Source organism: Scyliorhinus canicula, chromosome 2 (genome assembly GCF_902713615.1).
Source record: "Scyliorhinus canicula chromosome 2, sScyCan1.1, whole genome shotgun sequence".
Taxonomy (NCBI): Eukaryota; Metazoa; Chordata; class Chondrichthyes; order Carcharhiniformes; family Scyliorhinidae; genus Scyliorhinus; species Scyliorhinus canicula.
The window spans coordinates 36,990,968-37,007,321 of NC_052147.1; the positions used below are offsets into that span (position 1 = coordinate 36,990,968).

The 16,354-nt window shown below is 44.5% G+C and overlaps 1 protein-coding gene across 4 annotated transcripts in view; it reads left to right on the forward strand.

The window, feature by feature from the left end:
• The window catches only part of fancm (FA complementation group M), a 174,282-nt gene that overhangs the window by 109,178 nt on the left and 48,750 nt on the right, over positions 1–16,354 (forward strand). For all 4 annotated transcript variants that reach the window (XR_005457892.1, XM_038776320.1, XM_038776322.1 and 1 more), the window contains one exon: positions 5,808–5,960. Coding sequence is in view for 3 of the 4 variants with exons in the window: in XM_038776320.1 (XP_038632248.1) it covers positions 5,808–5,960 (153 nt within the window). In the remaining variant the exon portion in view is untranslated. The remainder of the gene's footprint in view (positions 1–5,807; positions 5,961–16,354) is intronic.

A 16,354-nucleotide genomic window follows, 5' to 3' on the forward strand; every position in this document is an offset into this window, starting at 1 on the left:
GTAAGCCTACTTGTAACACTAATAAAGATTATTATTATATGAACGTGCTTTTGGTACGGAATCACGGAGGAGAGTTTGTCCCATGTTTTAGCTGCTAGCAAGTAAGACCTAAAACAAGAGGACTGTGAAGATGGATTGTTTTATTACAAGGAAGAGATGGCCAGAGACGCAATAGGCTGTATACCTACTGACCAGGATCTTGCATCTGAATCTGCTGGAGAGAGCTGATCAGGAGAATCTATGGCAGGACAGAGCAGCTCTACTGTAGCTCTGCAGAGCGCCAGAGCCTCTGATGAACAGCCTACAAAGAAGAAACTTCTCTCTAGAACAAAGCAGTATAAACAGGATTTCTTGAGATATGGTTTTGTCTATTGTGCCAATGCAAATAAGGATGCAAAAACCCATGTGTGTTATATGCAGGGAAGTACTGGCAAATGAGAGGAAAAGTTTCAGATTTTGAAAGAGAATTTGAGTAAAACAATTCTGTTTGAGATTGTGACTCCAGAGTCAGTTATTAACTTGCAGTTGACCCCAAATGAAGACTAAGCTGCTGTACCTGCCCAGTGACAGCACATTAAAAGAACGCCAAAAGTCCATGAGGCTGTCAGCATTCTGGAGTAGCATCTCCCAGGAGTGTCCAGTGCTGAGTAAAAAAAAAATTTTGTTGCTATTGCCGTTCACAACGACCTATACGTGCAAGATTGGATTTTCCATCCTCACAAAGATGGAGACGCACAAAGGAACTGGCTGAACTCTGCACCTGATATGCGCATTGCCATCTCCAGTGAACCTGATTGGAGTGGGATAGTGAGGACCAAGCATTAAAGTTAAGTGAACAGGACGTGGGCTGCGAAGGCCAGACAGCGGGCAAAAAAAAGTTTGAAAAATACTACTCTGGACTCATTGTGCACACTAGTACAATATAGAGGTGGGTCAGTTTCACAAGTGGACTCTGGTTAACCAGCATCTGTCATCTGTCATTTTAATCACTATCAAAAGTTGGATTGAATTTAATTGGATTGGATTTGTTTATTGTCACGTGTACTGACGTACAGTGAAAAATATTTTTCTGCGAGCAGCTCAACAGATCATTAAGTACATGGGAAGAAAAGAAAATACACAATAGGGCAACACAAGGTATACAATGTAACTACATAAGCACCGGCATTGGATGAAGCATACGGGGTGTAGTGTTAATGAGGTCAGTCCATAAGAAGGTCATTTAGGAGTCTGGTAACAGCAGGGAAGACGTTTTTTTGAGTCTGTTCGTGCGTGTTCTCAGACTTCTGTATCTCCTGCCCGATGGAAGAAGTTGGAAGAGTGAGTAAGCCGGGTGGGAGGGGTCTTTGATTATGCTGCCCGCTTTCCCCAGGCAGCGGAAGGTGTAGATGGAGTCAATGGATGGGAGGCAGGTTCGTGTTATGGACTGGGCGGTGTTCACGACTCTGAAGTTTCTTGCGGTCCTGGACCGAGCAGTTGCCGTACCAGGCTGTGATGCAGCCAGATAGGATACTTTCTATGGTGCATCTGTAAAAGTTAGTAAGGGTTAATGTGGACATGCCGAATTTCCTTAGTTTCCTGAGGAAGTATAGGCGTTGTTGTGCTTTATTGGTGGTAGTGCCGACGTGGGTGGACCAGGACAGATTTTTGGAGATGTGCACCCCTAGGAATTAGAAACTGCTAACCATCTCCACCTCGGCCCCGTTGATGCTGACAGGGGTGTGTGTAGTACTTTGCTTCCTGAAGTCAATGACCAGCTCTTTAGTTTTGCTGGCATTGAGGGAGAGATTGTTGTCGCTGCACCACTCCGCTAGGTTCTCTATCTCCCTCCTGTATTCTGACTCGTTATTCGAGAGCCGGCCCACTATAGTCGTATCGTCAGCAAACTTGTATCGTTAGCAAACTCATATCGTCAGCAAAAGTTGTGCCTATTGCAGACCATACAGAACAATTAGTTCTCAATTAGTTCCCCGCCATTTTCGCCAACTCCAGCGTGATGCCACCACCAAACACATCTTCCCTTCACTCCCTCTGTCAGCATTCCGCAGAGACCGTTCCCTCCGACACAATCTAGTCTACTCCTCCAACATACCCAGTACCTCTCCCATCACCTTCCCATGCAATCGCAGAAAGTGGAACACCTGCCCCTTTACCTCTTCCATGCTTAACATCCCTGGCCCAAAACACTCATTCCAGGTTAAGCAGCGTTTCACTTGCTTCTGTTCCAATTTGCTGCTCCCAATGCAGTCTCCTCTATATCAGAGAGACCAAACGCAGACTGGTGATCGCTTTGCTGAGCATCGTCGGTCTGTGCGCATTCAGGACCCTGACCTTCCCGTTGCTTGCCATTTTAACAAAAGACCCTGCTCCCATGCCCACATGTCTGTTCTTGGCCTGCTGCAATATTTCAGTGAAGCTCAATGCAAACTGGAGGAACAGCATCTCATCTTCTGGTTAGGCACGCTACAGCCTTCTGGCCTGAACATCGAATTCAACAACTTCAGATGATCAGCTCTACCCAATCTCGACCCATTTTTTTACATCCCATTTTGTTTTAACTGTCTTTTACCATTTCTTTCTTTCTTAATATATATTTAATTTTCCCCCTCAATCTTATCCACCTTTCCTTCACCTTTCTCCTCTTTGCTTCCGCTTCCCCTCCCCCCCCACATCTACAGTTCATCCTCTGATGTTAGTTTCCCTGCTGTTTGACCTTTCACATCTTTTGTTCTCTCTGGGGACTGTCATTAGCACTCTTTCCCCTTGGTTTCTGTGGCCTTTAGCACCCGGTTTCCCTGGGTTTCTGTGGCTATGACTCATCTTTCATTCTCACTCCACAGTATAAATATTTCCCACTTTGTCTGTTAGCTTTGACAAAGAGTCATCGGACTCGAAACGTTAGCTCTTTTCTCTCCCTGCAGATGCTGCCAGACCTGCTGAGATTTTCCAGCATTTTCTCTTTCGTTTCAGATTCCAGCATCCACAGTAATTTGCTTTATTTTAATTAGTTCTCAAAGTTTGCTATAAAATTCAGGAAAGTAGCTTTCAGAAAGCAGATTATTTTGCAAACAGACATTTCTGTAACTTCTTTTTGGGGGTTGTAGGGTCAGGTGATTATTATGTGATAAAACATTCAAAGTTTGTGCAGGTTACTGTCATAAGCACCGCGCCCAGTGCTTTATACCATAATTTGTCATAGTACCATTTCATAATTCAGAATATCATTCAATATTCCATGTAGATATTCATCAAAAATCAATTTCCAGATGCAAGATTCAACAAAACTGCGAGCTCTAATATTGTCTATGAGGAAGGTGATGTCATATGAAGAAAGTTTGAGGCGGTTGAGCCAATAGTCCTTGTAGAATGAGAGGTGATCTTATTGAACCATAGGATTCTGTGAGGTCTTGACAGAGTAAAAGATGTTTCCCATTGTGGAGAATCTGGCACTGGGGGAACAGTTTATAAGGCGTCTCTCATTTTAGGACTGCGATAAGGAGGTATTTTTTCTGAGGTTTGGACCCTGGGTTATTGAATATATTGAAGACATGATGTGGAGATGCCGGCGTTGGACTGGGGTGAGCACAGGAAGATGTCTTACAACACCAGGTTAAAGTCCAACAGGTTTGTTTCAAATCACTAGCTTTTGGAACACAGCTCCTTCCTCAGGTGAATCTCATTCACCTCCGAAATCTAGTGATTTGAAACAAACCTGTTGAACTTTAACCTGGTGTTGTAAGACTTCTTACTGAGTATATTGAAGGCAGAGTTAGACAGTTTTTTGATCTCCAAGGAAGTTGAGAGTTATGGGAGTTGGACAGGAAAGTGGAGCTAAATCTCGACCATGATCTTGTCGAATGGCGGAACAGGCTCGGAGGGTTAAATGGCCTACACACTGCTACTTATGTTTCTTCATGGCCAATGCGTTGTAACACTCCTCCCATTGGACGATGACTTATTTATTGCACCTCTAATTACCATCTTTTTAATTCTCTTAGACGGTGTTGCTTGAAGCTATTTTCACCCGTGCCAAATAGTCTCTCTTCGTTTAACGCCATCTCTATTTATTTTGCTTCTTCAAATGATCTAATTCAGAATTATGCATTGTCTAGAAGGGTGAATTTGCAAGCTTTATTATTTATTGCTGCTGCATATGCACATGGCCCATGATTTGCTGATGTGCACTGGCTGTGGGAGAAGTCCCACTGGCAACATGGTCCTTTTCCAATTAGAAAGGCATTGATGGTATGTTGGTATAAATTCTTCAAATAGATAAATATATAAATATTTAAAAAAGTTGGAGTGGCCAATTATTTTTTCCAATTAAGGGGCAACTTAGCGTGGCCAATCCACCTATCCTGCACATCCTTTGGGTTGTGGGCGTGAGACCCACACAGACACGGGCGGGAGGAATGTGCAAACTCCACACTGACAGTGACCCGGGGCCAGAATCGAACTCGGGCCTGTGGCGCTGTGAGGCAGCAGTACTAACCACTGCACCACTCTACCTCAAATGAATATAAACTGTAAATTAATTTCTTGCATCACTGAGGGATGATAACAAAATAGTAATATAACATTTCTGCATAGTTTATTGCACTTAATTTGAATAATCTTATATTTAATACTTGGCTTTTTTTTCTGATCCTCTATGTCTAACCATAATGCATTATCCCTCATCTCTCTGCAACCTTTCATCATCCTCTAAATCCCTATTGCGCAGCTCATTAGGACCTTTGTCTATTTGGTTCCATACCTATCTGATCATAGTTAGAATATTTCCAACAATCTGCAGCCATCTACATCATTATCTCTGGAGTTTTACAATGATCTATCTCTTGTCTCCATTTGTTAATCATTTATTAGTTGTGGCATTACTTACATATAACATGGAGAGTCAACTTTATATCTAGAGCCATTAAGTCCCTTCAGAAATTCTCCACCTTTACTTCTAATTCCATCCCTCTTACTGGTCACTTTCTTTCACACTAAAGTAAAGTCTTTGTAACCCATTATCAGTCTCTGAACCTAGCTCTTCATTCCGCACCATGCTCATCATAAAGAACATTCTACTTACACCTCTGAAAAGTTACACACCTTCACTTCTACTGCAGGCCTTCTGCTGAAACTCTCAGCCAGGTCTAGACTCTCGAATTCTAATGCTCTCAAGGTTTGACTTATTGCTGCTTACTTTCCCCAGCAATTTTAAATTTTAATTCTCGGGCTTAAATTCATTCATGGCCTTGTCCCTTCCCATCTCCATCGCTTAATTTAATTCTACAACCTCCCAAACCATACACTGTGGCAGCTTGTGCATTCCTGATTCCCACACCCAAATTGGCAGTGCTCTTTCAGTCACCTAGACCACATGTTTGCTCCTTAAACACTACTTTATGGCTAAACATTTATCCACGTCTCCTTATATCATCTCCTTTTGGCTTGGCGTTCAGTTTGTGTCTTATTATATATCTGTGCAGCACTGATAGACATTTTTCTTCAAGGCACTGCAGCGTATAATAATCTTTATTAGTGTCACAAGTAGGCTTACATTAACACTGCAATGAAGTTACTGTGAAAATAGCAGCAATAAAGTATTATTCAGCAGCTTATAGCAGCAATAGAGTATTATTCCTGAAAAAGAAACCTGCAAATTTTGAAGTCAGTTTCTATCTTCCCCAAAACTTGTTGTGGTGTAAACCTTTCTAATTTCCATTATCCTATAGTCTTGAAAGAAAACAAAGCTACGATCAAGTCGGAAAATAGATGAAAAATCTAACTTGATAGTAATTTTCATTTGTATTTTACAGGACCAGGAAAGTGGTGCAATTCATGAGCTTTCTCTGTCTGAATGGAGCCTTTGGCAAAATCGTCCATTTTCTACCCATTTTGTTGAGCATTCAGACCGCTGCCGGCACTTCATAAGCATTATGGACATGATCGATTTGATGAGACAAGAAGGGGTCAGTGAGATAATCTATTGAAAGTTTTTTTTAAAGTTATCGGCAAAACATTGAAAAAGAACTGCTTAACAAACTGCAAGAACATTTTTTGCTTCCAGCAAAATCTAAATTGCAAATTTTGTTACAATAAGTGTCGCCTTGCCTCCCATTTTCTTTCTTTTTTTTGAGTTCCCTTCAGACCATATCTCATGGCTAGTGTACTCCCATGTCAGCAGCAATGCATTCTTGACTAGCTGCAATATGCACTTGATGTACAAAAAAAACCTTTTTTGTCACATGATTTCTTCCTGCAACAAATTGAGATAACGCATCTATATTCTATCTAACAAAAGATATGCATTATGGAACAGTCAAGAAAAGTCTCACTGTACAATTGTCTGGTAGCAGGTTTAGATCATAGAATTTACAGTGCAGAAGGAGGCAATTCGGCCCATCGAGTCTGCCCCGGCACTTGGAAAGAGCATCCTACCCAAGGTCCACACCTCCACCCTATCCCCATAACCCAGTAACCCCACCCAACACTAAGGGCAATTTTGGACACTAAGGGCAATTTATCATGGCCAATCCACCTAACCTGCACATCTTTGGACTGTGGGAGGAAACCGGAGCACCCGGAGGAAACCCACGCACACACGGGGAGGATGTGCAGACTCCGCACAGACAGTGACCCAAGCCGGGAATCGAACCTGGGACCCTGGAGCTGTGAAGCGACTGTGCTATCCACAATGCTACCGTGCTGCCCACTAATGTGACTGCTGGCAATTTTCCACAGTTCCCTTGATTCTAAAACAGTCCCAGCAGATTGGAAGTTAGCAAAAAACAATGCTTTCCAAGGAAGGAGGGAGAGAGAAAATGAGTTACTACAGTCCAGTTAGCCAGATATCAGTCATTGGGAAAGTACTGGAATCAATTCTTAAGGAAGCTTTAACAATGCACTTAAAAAAAGCATAGTATGGTTAGAATAAGTCTGTTTTAAGAAAGGGAAATTCTTTTGAGGATGTAACTAGTTGAGTAGATAAAGGAGAACCAGTACATGTTACATATCTGGAATTCTAAAAGGCATTCGACATGGGTGCCACACAAAAAGGTGGATACACAACATCATGGCTCATGGAACTGCGCTGATGCATTAGCATGAAGAGTGGATTGGTTAATGTACAGGAAGCAGTGAATAGGAATTATTGGGACTTTTTCAAGTTTGTAGGCTTTGACTAGTGGAATGCTTCAGCTAATTATATATTAATAATTATATAATAATATTATTGAGAAAGCGACTAATGTATCCAAGTATGCTGATGAAACAAAGCTTGGTGAAAGTTGGAGCTGCGAGGAATACACAGGAGGCTGCAAAAAGATATAGACAGGCTAAATGAGTGGGCAACAAGATGGCAGATGGAGCATAACGTGGAAAAGTGTGTGCTTTTATTCATTTTGGTCATAAGAATAGAAAAGCAGATTTTTTTTAAAGTGAGAAACTTGTAAATGTTGATGTGCAGAGAGATATGGGTGTGCTCATAAAAGGAACATTAAATTGGCATGCAGGTACAGCAATCAGTTAGGAAGACAAATAGCTTATTGGCAAGCACAGAAGCAAGGGTGTCTTTCTGCAGCTGTGCAAGACCTTGGTGAGACCGCACGTGGAGTAGTGTGTGCAGTTTTGCTCTCCGTGTCGAAGAAAGCATATATTTGTCATAGAGGAGGTGTATCAAAGGTTCGCTAGATTGATTCCTGGGATGGCAGGATTGTCGCATGAGGGCAGGCTGGGTCACCTGGGTCGGTATTCACTGGAACCTAGATGAGAGAGGATCTAACCAAAACATATAAAATTTTGTTAGGGCTGGACAGACTGGATGGAGGGCTGTTGTTTCCTCTGGTTGTGTGTGTGTGTGTGGGGTGGGGTTGTTCTCAGGATATGGGGTAGAACATTTAGGGCTGAGTTGAGGAGAAACTTCTTCACTCAGGTGGCGAACCTGTGGAATTCCCTACCACAGTAGGCTGTAGAGACCAAGTCACTGAATACATTTAAGAAACAAGTCGCTAGATTTCCAGACTCTAAAGGTGTGAAGGGGTATGGGGAGGATGGTGTTGAGATAGAGGATCAGCCATGATAATATTGAATGGCGGAGCAAGCTTTAAAGGCCGAATTGCCTACTCCTATTTTCTATGTTACTATGTTGGCCTTGATCACAAGAGAGTTGGAATACAGGAGTAAAGATGTCTTGCCGTAATTGGAGGGAGATTTGAAGAGAGCACACCTGCAATACTGAGCAATTTTGGTCTCCATTTTTAAGGAAGGAAATACTTGCATTGGAGGCAGTTCAGCAAAGATTCACTAGGTTGATCCATGGGATGTGAGGATTTCCTATGATGAGAAATTGACTAAATTCTCTTGAGTTTCGAAGAATCAGAGGTGATCTCATTGAAACATACAAGTTCTGAAGGGGCTTGATAGGGTAGACACTGAGTTTGTTAAAAAAAATTGGGGGCACAGTTTCAGGACAAGGGGAGATCATTTAACACAAAGGAGGAGAAATGTCTTCATTCAATGGCTGTGAATTCCCCACTCCAGAGGACTGTGGATGCTCCATCACAGACAGATTTTTGATTGCTCAGGGAATCAAAGGATATTAGGAACAGGTGGGTAAGTGGAGTTGAAGTCCAAGATCGTTCATAATTATATTGAATGACGGAGCAGGCTGTCTGCTCTAGTCCTGCTTTGTATGATTTTCAATATGTTATACGTTGTACTTACAGATGAACCAATAAATATAATTTGGTAATTTAAGGGAAGGAAAGAAAAAGATCTAGATTCATAGAATTTACAGTGCAGAAGTAGGCCATTCGGCCCATTGAGTCTGCACTGGCTCTTGGAAAAAGCACCGTAAGCCCGCGCCTCCACCCTATCCCCGCGCCTCCACCCTATCCCAGTAACCCCACCTAACGTTTTGAATACTACGGGCAATTTAGCATGGCCAATCCACCTAACCACATCTTTGGACTGTGGGAGAAAACCGGAGCACCTGGATGAAACCCACGCAGACACGGGGAGAACGTGCAGACACCACACGGACAGTGACCCAAGCCGGGAATCGAACCTGGGACCTAGGAGCTGTGAAACAACTGTGCTAACCACTGTGCTACCATGCTGGGCAGTGAATTATATGGGTCTGGGATAGAATCTAAGCCAGACTGCCTGGCTTTAAGGATGATAAGTGAAATACATTTAGAATCAGAATACTACCGTGCAGAAGAGGCCCTTCGGCCCATCAGGTCTGCACCGAACATACCCGCCACGTATGCCCCAGCGTCTGCTCCCTCAGCCCCCTCCGGGAGCCTGCATGAAAGGTTCTGACCTGCCCACCTAATTCCACTCCCCAGCACTTGGCCATAGCCTTGAATGTTATGACGTGCCATGTATTTATCCAGGTACTTTTTAAAGGATGTGAGGCAACCTGCCTCTACCACCTCCTAGGCAGTGCGTTCCAGAGTGTCACCACTCTCTGGGTAAAAAAGGTTTTCCTTAAATCCCCCTCCTAAACTTCCCACCCCTCACTTGAACTTGAGTCCCCCTCGTAACTGACCCGCCCACCCTGTCCATGCCCCTCATAATTTCGTACTTCAATTAGGTCACCCCTCAGCCTTCTCTGCTCCAAACAGAATAATCCAAGCCCATCCAACCTCTCTTTCTTTCTTAAATTTTCCATCCCAGGCAACATTCTGGTGAATCTTCTCTGCAATCTCTCCAGAGCAATTCATCCTTCCCATAATGTGGCGACCAGAATTGCAGACGGTACTCCAGCTGTAGTCTCACCAAAGTTCTATACAGCTTCACCATGATCCCCCTGCTTTTGTAATCTATTCCCCGATTGGTAAGAGTGTCCCATATGCCTTTTTCACCACCCTATTAACCTGCCCTTCTGCCTTCAGAGATCTATGGACAAACATGCCCACGGTCCATTTGTTCTTTGGTACTTTCCAGTGTCAGAACTTTCAAAGTATACTTCCTTGTCAAATTACTCCTTCCAAAGTGTATCACCTCACACTTTTCAGGGTTAAATTCCAACTGCCACTTATCTGCCCATTTGACCAGCCCATCTATATCTTCCTGTAACCCAAGACACTCAACCTCACTGTTAACCACCCGGCCAATCTTTGTGTCATCCACAACTTAACTGATTCTGCCCCTTATATAGTCACCTATATAAGTGACAACCAATAGGGGGCCCAGCACGGATCCCTGTGGTATACCACTGGTCACAGGCTTCCAGACACTAAAGCAGCTGTCTATCATCACCCTCTGTTGCCTACCGCTAAGTCAATTATGAATCCACCTTATCAAATCCCAGTGTATCCCATGTGCATTTGCCTTCTCAATAATTCTCCCATGTGGGACCTTGTCAAAGCCTTTGCTGAAATCCATGTAAATTACGATCAACTGCACTACCCTCATCTACGCACTTACATGCTCAAAAAACTCACTCAAATTTATTAGCCATGATCTCCCTCTGACAAAGCCATGCTGACTATCCCTGATCAAACCTTGCCTCCAAGTGGAGATAGATTCTCTCCTACAGAATCTTCTCCAGTAGTTTCCCAACCACTGACATGAGACTTACAGGTCTGTAGGTCCCTGGCTGGTCTCTACAACCTTTCTTCAATAGTGGGACCATATTTGCTCTTCTCCAGTCCTCTGGCTCCTCCCCTGTGGCCAGAGAGGAATTAAAAATTTGGGTCAGAGCCCAGGAAATCTCCTCCCTTGCCTCCCAAAGCAAATTAGGGCACAGTTCATCCGGACCTGGAGATTTGTCCACTTTTAAGCCCGTCAATATCTTCAGTACCTTGCCGACTCCTATGACAATTTGCTCAAAAACCTCACAATCTCTCTCCTTGAGTTCCATAACTACCTCGTCGTTCTCTTGAGAGAAGACAGATGTGAAATATTTGTTCAACACCCTACCAATGTCCTTTGGTCCCAGCCACAGATTTCCAACTTGGTCCTCAATCGGCCCTACTCTTTCCCTGGTTATAATAATAATCTTAATTATCACAAGTAGGCTTACATTAACACTGCCATGAAGTTACTGTGAAAAGCCCCGAGTCGCCACATTCCAGCGCCTGTTTGGGTAATGAACCGGCACGGGAATTGAACCCGCGCTGCTGGCCTTGTTCTGCATTATAAACCAGGTCTCTAGCCCACTGAGCTAAACCAGCTCTTCCCATTAATATGCTAAAACAATATCTTGGGATTTTCCCTACTTTTACCAGCAAGAGCTTTCTCATATCCCCTCTTTGGTCTCCTAATTGTTTCTTAAGTTCCATCCTGCACTTTCTGTACTTCACTAATGCCTCTGCAGACTTGCTCCCCTTATACTTGTTAAAAGCCTCTCTTTCCCTTCTCATCGGATGTCTCTGGTCATTCATAGTTCTCTGGGTTTGTTACACCTTCCTATGATAGTACCTAGAGGGAAAATATTGTGCCTGTACCCTCCCCATTTCATCTTTGAATGCCCCCCACTACTCTTCTGTAGATTTCCCCACAAGTAACTCTTCCCAGTCTACCTTGGCCAGATCCTGCCCTATTTTGTTAAAATCTGCTCTCCTCCAATCCAAAACCTTTTTTTTTTTGCAACTTGTCTATTTCTTTGGGTGTAACAAATTTAAATTGAACCATGTTGTGGTCACGATCACTAAAATGCTGCCCCACCAACACATCAACCACCTGTCCAGCTTAGGCATTGTTCAGATCCTTGCTAATGGCATCTTCTGATCCCTAGTTATTTACCAGTGTGGTGAATGTAAGTCGTAATTCACACTGTATTGTATTGTATGGTATTGTGTCCTCGTGGGCTTTGTGAGCCGTTGCGCGGCTCTGCCCATAGGGGGTGATGAGGAGCTTGTATAGGGCTCCGCCCGTGGCTCCACCCATGGCCCCTCCCACTACCGGAAGTATAAAGTGCTGCAGCCGTGTGAGCCTGCCCTCAGTTCTTCTGGTTGCAGGCAGGCTCAGTTGTAAGACTATTAAAACCACAGTTTACTTCCAATCGTGTTCCGAGTGAATTGATGGTCACATCAACCAGTATGCATTATTTTTCATTGTAAACATCAGTTTTGTGCTGGAGCTACCGCGATCAACAAAACCCACGCAGGAGGGACCTGTCCTTCTGGGTTTGAGGCTGGCGCACATTGTAACAGAGCTTATCTTGGATGCCTATTGGTTGATGCAGATTTAGGTGCCTGAAATAGAAAATGTTCCTGTTGTGTATTCATGTTTGTTCCTAGTTAGAACAAGGTCACTTAAGAGTTTGATCATGTGACGTATTGATGATGTCATCAGCAGTTTGGGCAGGCGAACTGTCTGTTCTAGCTGCCTGTTAGAAAACACCGTTCCAATAAAGCTCTTGTTTTGTTTGTACCTTCATGGTCTGCAAGCCTATCCTTTAAAAATACCACAAATAAACTGGAGACAAGGTGGTTGGTCTACCCTGCAATTACTTAGAATCGTAGAATCCCTACAGTACAGAAGGTGGTCAATCAGCCCATCGGGTCTGCACTGACCCTTTAAAAGACCACCCCAGCCTTATCCTCCACAACCCCACCTAACCTATTGAACACTGTAAGGGGCAAATTAGCATGGTCAATCCACTTAGCTCGCACATCTTTGGACTGTGGGAGGAAACCCACGCAGACATTGGGAGAATGTGAACTTTCAATCTCATATGAAGTCTGGTGCAACCAGAAAGACCAGGCTCTAAATCCTTGGTCATCGCCGAGCGATTCAGGTTCCACAAACTTAACCAGTAAAGCAAATCAATTGTGCAATCCGCAGCTACTTTAGAGAAATTAGCTGAATTCTGTGAATTTGGAGATGTCATGACAGACCATTAGTGACAGACATACTTGTGTGTGGGTTCCAGAAAAGGTTGTTAACAGAAAGCAACTTAAACCTAAAGAAGCATGATTTATATGAAACTAGCAGCTACGGATGTACAAGTATCAACTTGGGCACTAGTATCGGCTGAAATCTTAACACCGACACAAGTTTGAAATTGCCATTAATGTGCAAAAACTGAACACCCAGCAATTGATTGCTGGGATAAAGATGCAATACGCGAGAACAGTGATTAAAAAGGGGCACATCGAACATGTGTGTTGGACAAAGAAACAATAATGATAAAAAGCAAGAGTTTCCACGTGATACAAAAGGGGCACAATAAAGGATCAATCACGGTCAGATGACAAACTGTCGTTGAACGCACTGACCGTTGCGGACACAGTGAACCATTACTGGGTCACTCCTTTACTGGGCGGACAACGGGTGAAAATGGAGGTGGACACTGGCACAGCATTTAGTAGCTTCCAGAAACTCTTTACGAAGAGAAACTATGACAAATTCGCTCAAACACTTCTAAGATAATGCTCAAAACCTACTGGAGAAGTAGTGCCGTCGAGGGGCTGAATCGATGTAAATTTTCAGCTAAATGGACAGATCGCAGCGTTGCCTCAGCATGTTGATAAAGGTAACTATTCAGTCCTAATGGGGAGAAACCTGGCTATAGAGAAGCTGGCTAAACTGGGCCGTGGGGAATCTCATGTTGGAACAGAAAGTAGCAGCTGGTGAAAAAGCTCTAAAAACAGCTGTGGTGATGGCTCAGGCTAGCAGTGCTCTGACCAAGATGACAAAGGCTCAGCATACAGTAACAAATGCGGTTCAGGATTGAGAAACAGAGGATGAAAAGCTTATGAAAGCTTTGACAAAAATGAAAGTCAAAAGTAAACTGAAAAGTTGGGTGAGGATGATCGGAATGCATTTACGCGCTCCCTTTGCAAGTACCAAACCACCAAGGAACAAGAAATTGAGGCAGGTCTTGAAGTGCCTGACCAGAAGGAAACTCATGAGTTAATTGGAAAGAAAAGTTTTGGAAAAGAGCTGCTAAACCCTTTCATGCAAAAAGGGAGAACAAGAATAAAAAGATTGCTGATCATAAACAGCGGCAACAACAGGAACAAAAGAAGCCAACACAAAGTCATGAAGGATGTTTGGTTGGGAGTTGCTCCAGATGACCAAATGAAAGGAGTTGTAGCTGCTCAGATTGCAGTTTGCAACACCACTACTGCAATCCTATTTCATTCTGTACAGCAGCATTTGAAGTCCAGTGAAGGTGCCAACAGCAAGAAGAATTACCGTAACCTGACTTTGCTTAACAAGCCAACCCCAAAGGCTGAATGCGATATGTTCTTAAAATCCTCAGGTGCAACAGCGTCAGCTGGAGAGGTTAGAAATTGCATTCCAGAAACGAGACCCAAAACGGTTGTGCCATGAGATTCGGGTAAAGGAGGCCCTGTTATGCAGCCCGGAGGGGCAGTAGTTGGCAACTAAAAAACAGATTGACGTCCTGAGCATGAAGGAAAAAGGCTGGAAATGGAACTTGGACGACTTTGGAGAACTCCAACACCCGCAGTACACCAGCTCCAACTGAGTCCATCCTGGTTCTACTAACCTCTGAATGGAAAGCTCTGACAAAACCATCAAACCCGATTGTATGACATGTGAACAGGGCTAAACGCCATGTTTTTTTAAAATAAAGGTCAAGAAGTATTGGCAAGAAACTATACTACCAATGAGAAGTGGATACTGGCCATCATCTTGGCACAGACAGGACTGATCTACACTGTTCAAACTCATGGCAGTGTGTGGAGAAGGCAGGCTAAACAACAGCTAGAACAAGATTGCCAGAGAGACAATCAACTGAGAGTCCACAACAAACTGTGCCAAGTGAAAACCTGTACATCCCAAGAACCTGACCATACCGGAAGCCACTGTGGAAGACAGTATCTCAGTTGAGAACATTTCAACACCGAGTCAACCTTAAAATCCTACGTCGGCTCCCTTTGAGACAACAATGGACAAGGTCCAAACACAACCAAAAATAGCAGGGGTGACATTCAACATTGAAAAGCAGATGCCGGAGGTTTGCTGATGAGCACGCAAGAATCAATATCCTCCAAAACATCAAACGTATTGACTGTTAATTGTTCATATTGTAACTGTTGATTGTTAACATTTATCTTGTGTTTTAATGCAGGAACCTCTGATGTAAAAGGGGAGAAAATTGTTGTGTATTCATGTTTGTACAAAGTCACTTTAAGAGTTTAGTCATGTGATGTATTGATTACACCATTGGCGATTAGGGCGGTCTATTCTTTTTTTTTTTTTTTAAATAATTTTTATTGAAAGAGTTTTTCCATACAAACATTTACCCCTACTAATTTTTAAATTATTTACAACACAATCCCTCTAGGCAAATGTCCCTCCCTCGCCCGCCCTCTCGCGCGCACCAGTCCTCCCCCCCCCCCCCCCCCCCCCCCCCCCCCCCCCCCCCCCAGGCAACCTTAACAAACAAGGCAGCCTACAGTTTCAGACATGAGCTGCGAGCAGACTTGCCCGCGTTACAGTCGTGCATGTCCCCCACGACCCTTGCTGCCCCCCCCTCCCCTCCCTCCCCCCCCCTCCCCTCCCCTCCCCTCCCCCCCCTCCCCCCCTCCCTCCCCCCCTCCCTCCCCCCCCCCCCCTCCCTCCCCCCCCCCTCCCCCCCCCCCGGGTTGCTGCTGCCACGACCCCGAACGTCTATCTCTGATCTAAAAAGTCAAGGAAAGGTTGCCACCGCCTGGCGAATCCCTGTACCGACCCTCTCAGGGCAAATTTGATCCTTTCTAGCTGAATATAGCTAGCCATATCGTTAATCCAAGTTTCAACGCTTGGAGGCCTCGCGTCCTTCCATTGAATTAATATCCTTCGTCGAGCCACTAGGGACGCAAAGGCCAGTATTCCGGCCTCCCTAGCCTCCTGTACCCCCGGTTCTACCCCGACCCCAAAGATCGCAAGCCCCCATCCTGGTTTGACCCTGGACCCCACCACCTTCGACACCGTCCTTGCCACCCCCTTCCAGAACCCTTCCAGCACCGGACATGCCCAGAACATATGCACATGGTTCGCTGGGCTTCCCAGACATCTGACACACCTGTCCTCACCCCCAAAGAACCGGCTCATCCTTGTCCCCGTCATGTGAGCTCTATGCAGCACCTTAAATTGAATGAGGCTCAGTCTCGCACACGAGGAGGAAGAGTTGACCTTCTCCAGTGCATCCGCCCACGTCCCGTCTTCTATCTGCTCTCCCAGCTCCCCTTCCCACTTGGCTTTCAGCTCCTCCCCTGATGCTGCTTCCGCCTCCTGCATTATCTTGTAGATGTCTGATATCTTCCCCCCTCCGACCCAGACCCCCGAGAGCACCCTATCACTCGCCCCCTTACTGGGGAGCAGGGGAAACCCCTCCACCTGCCGCCTAGCAAATGCCTTCACTTGTAAATATCTGAACATGTTTCCCGGGGGGAGCTCA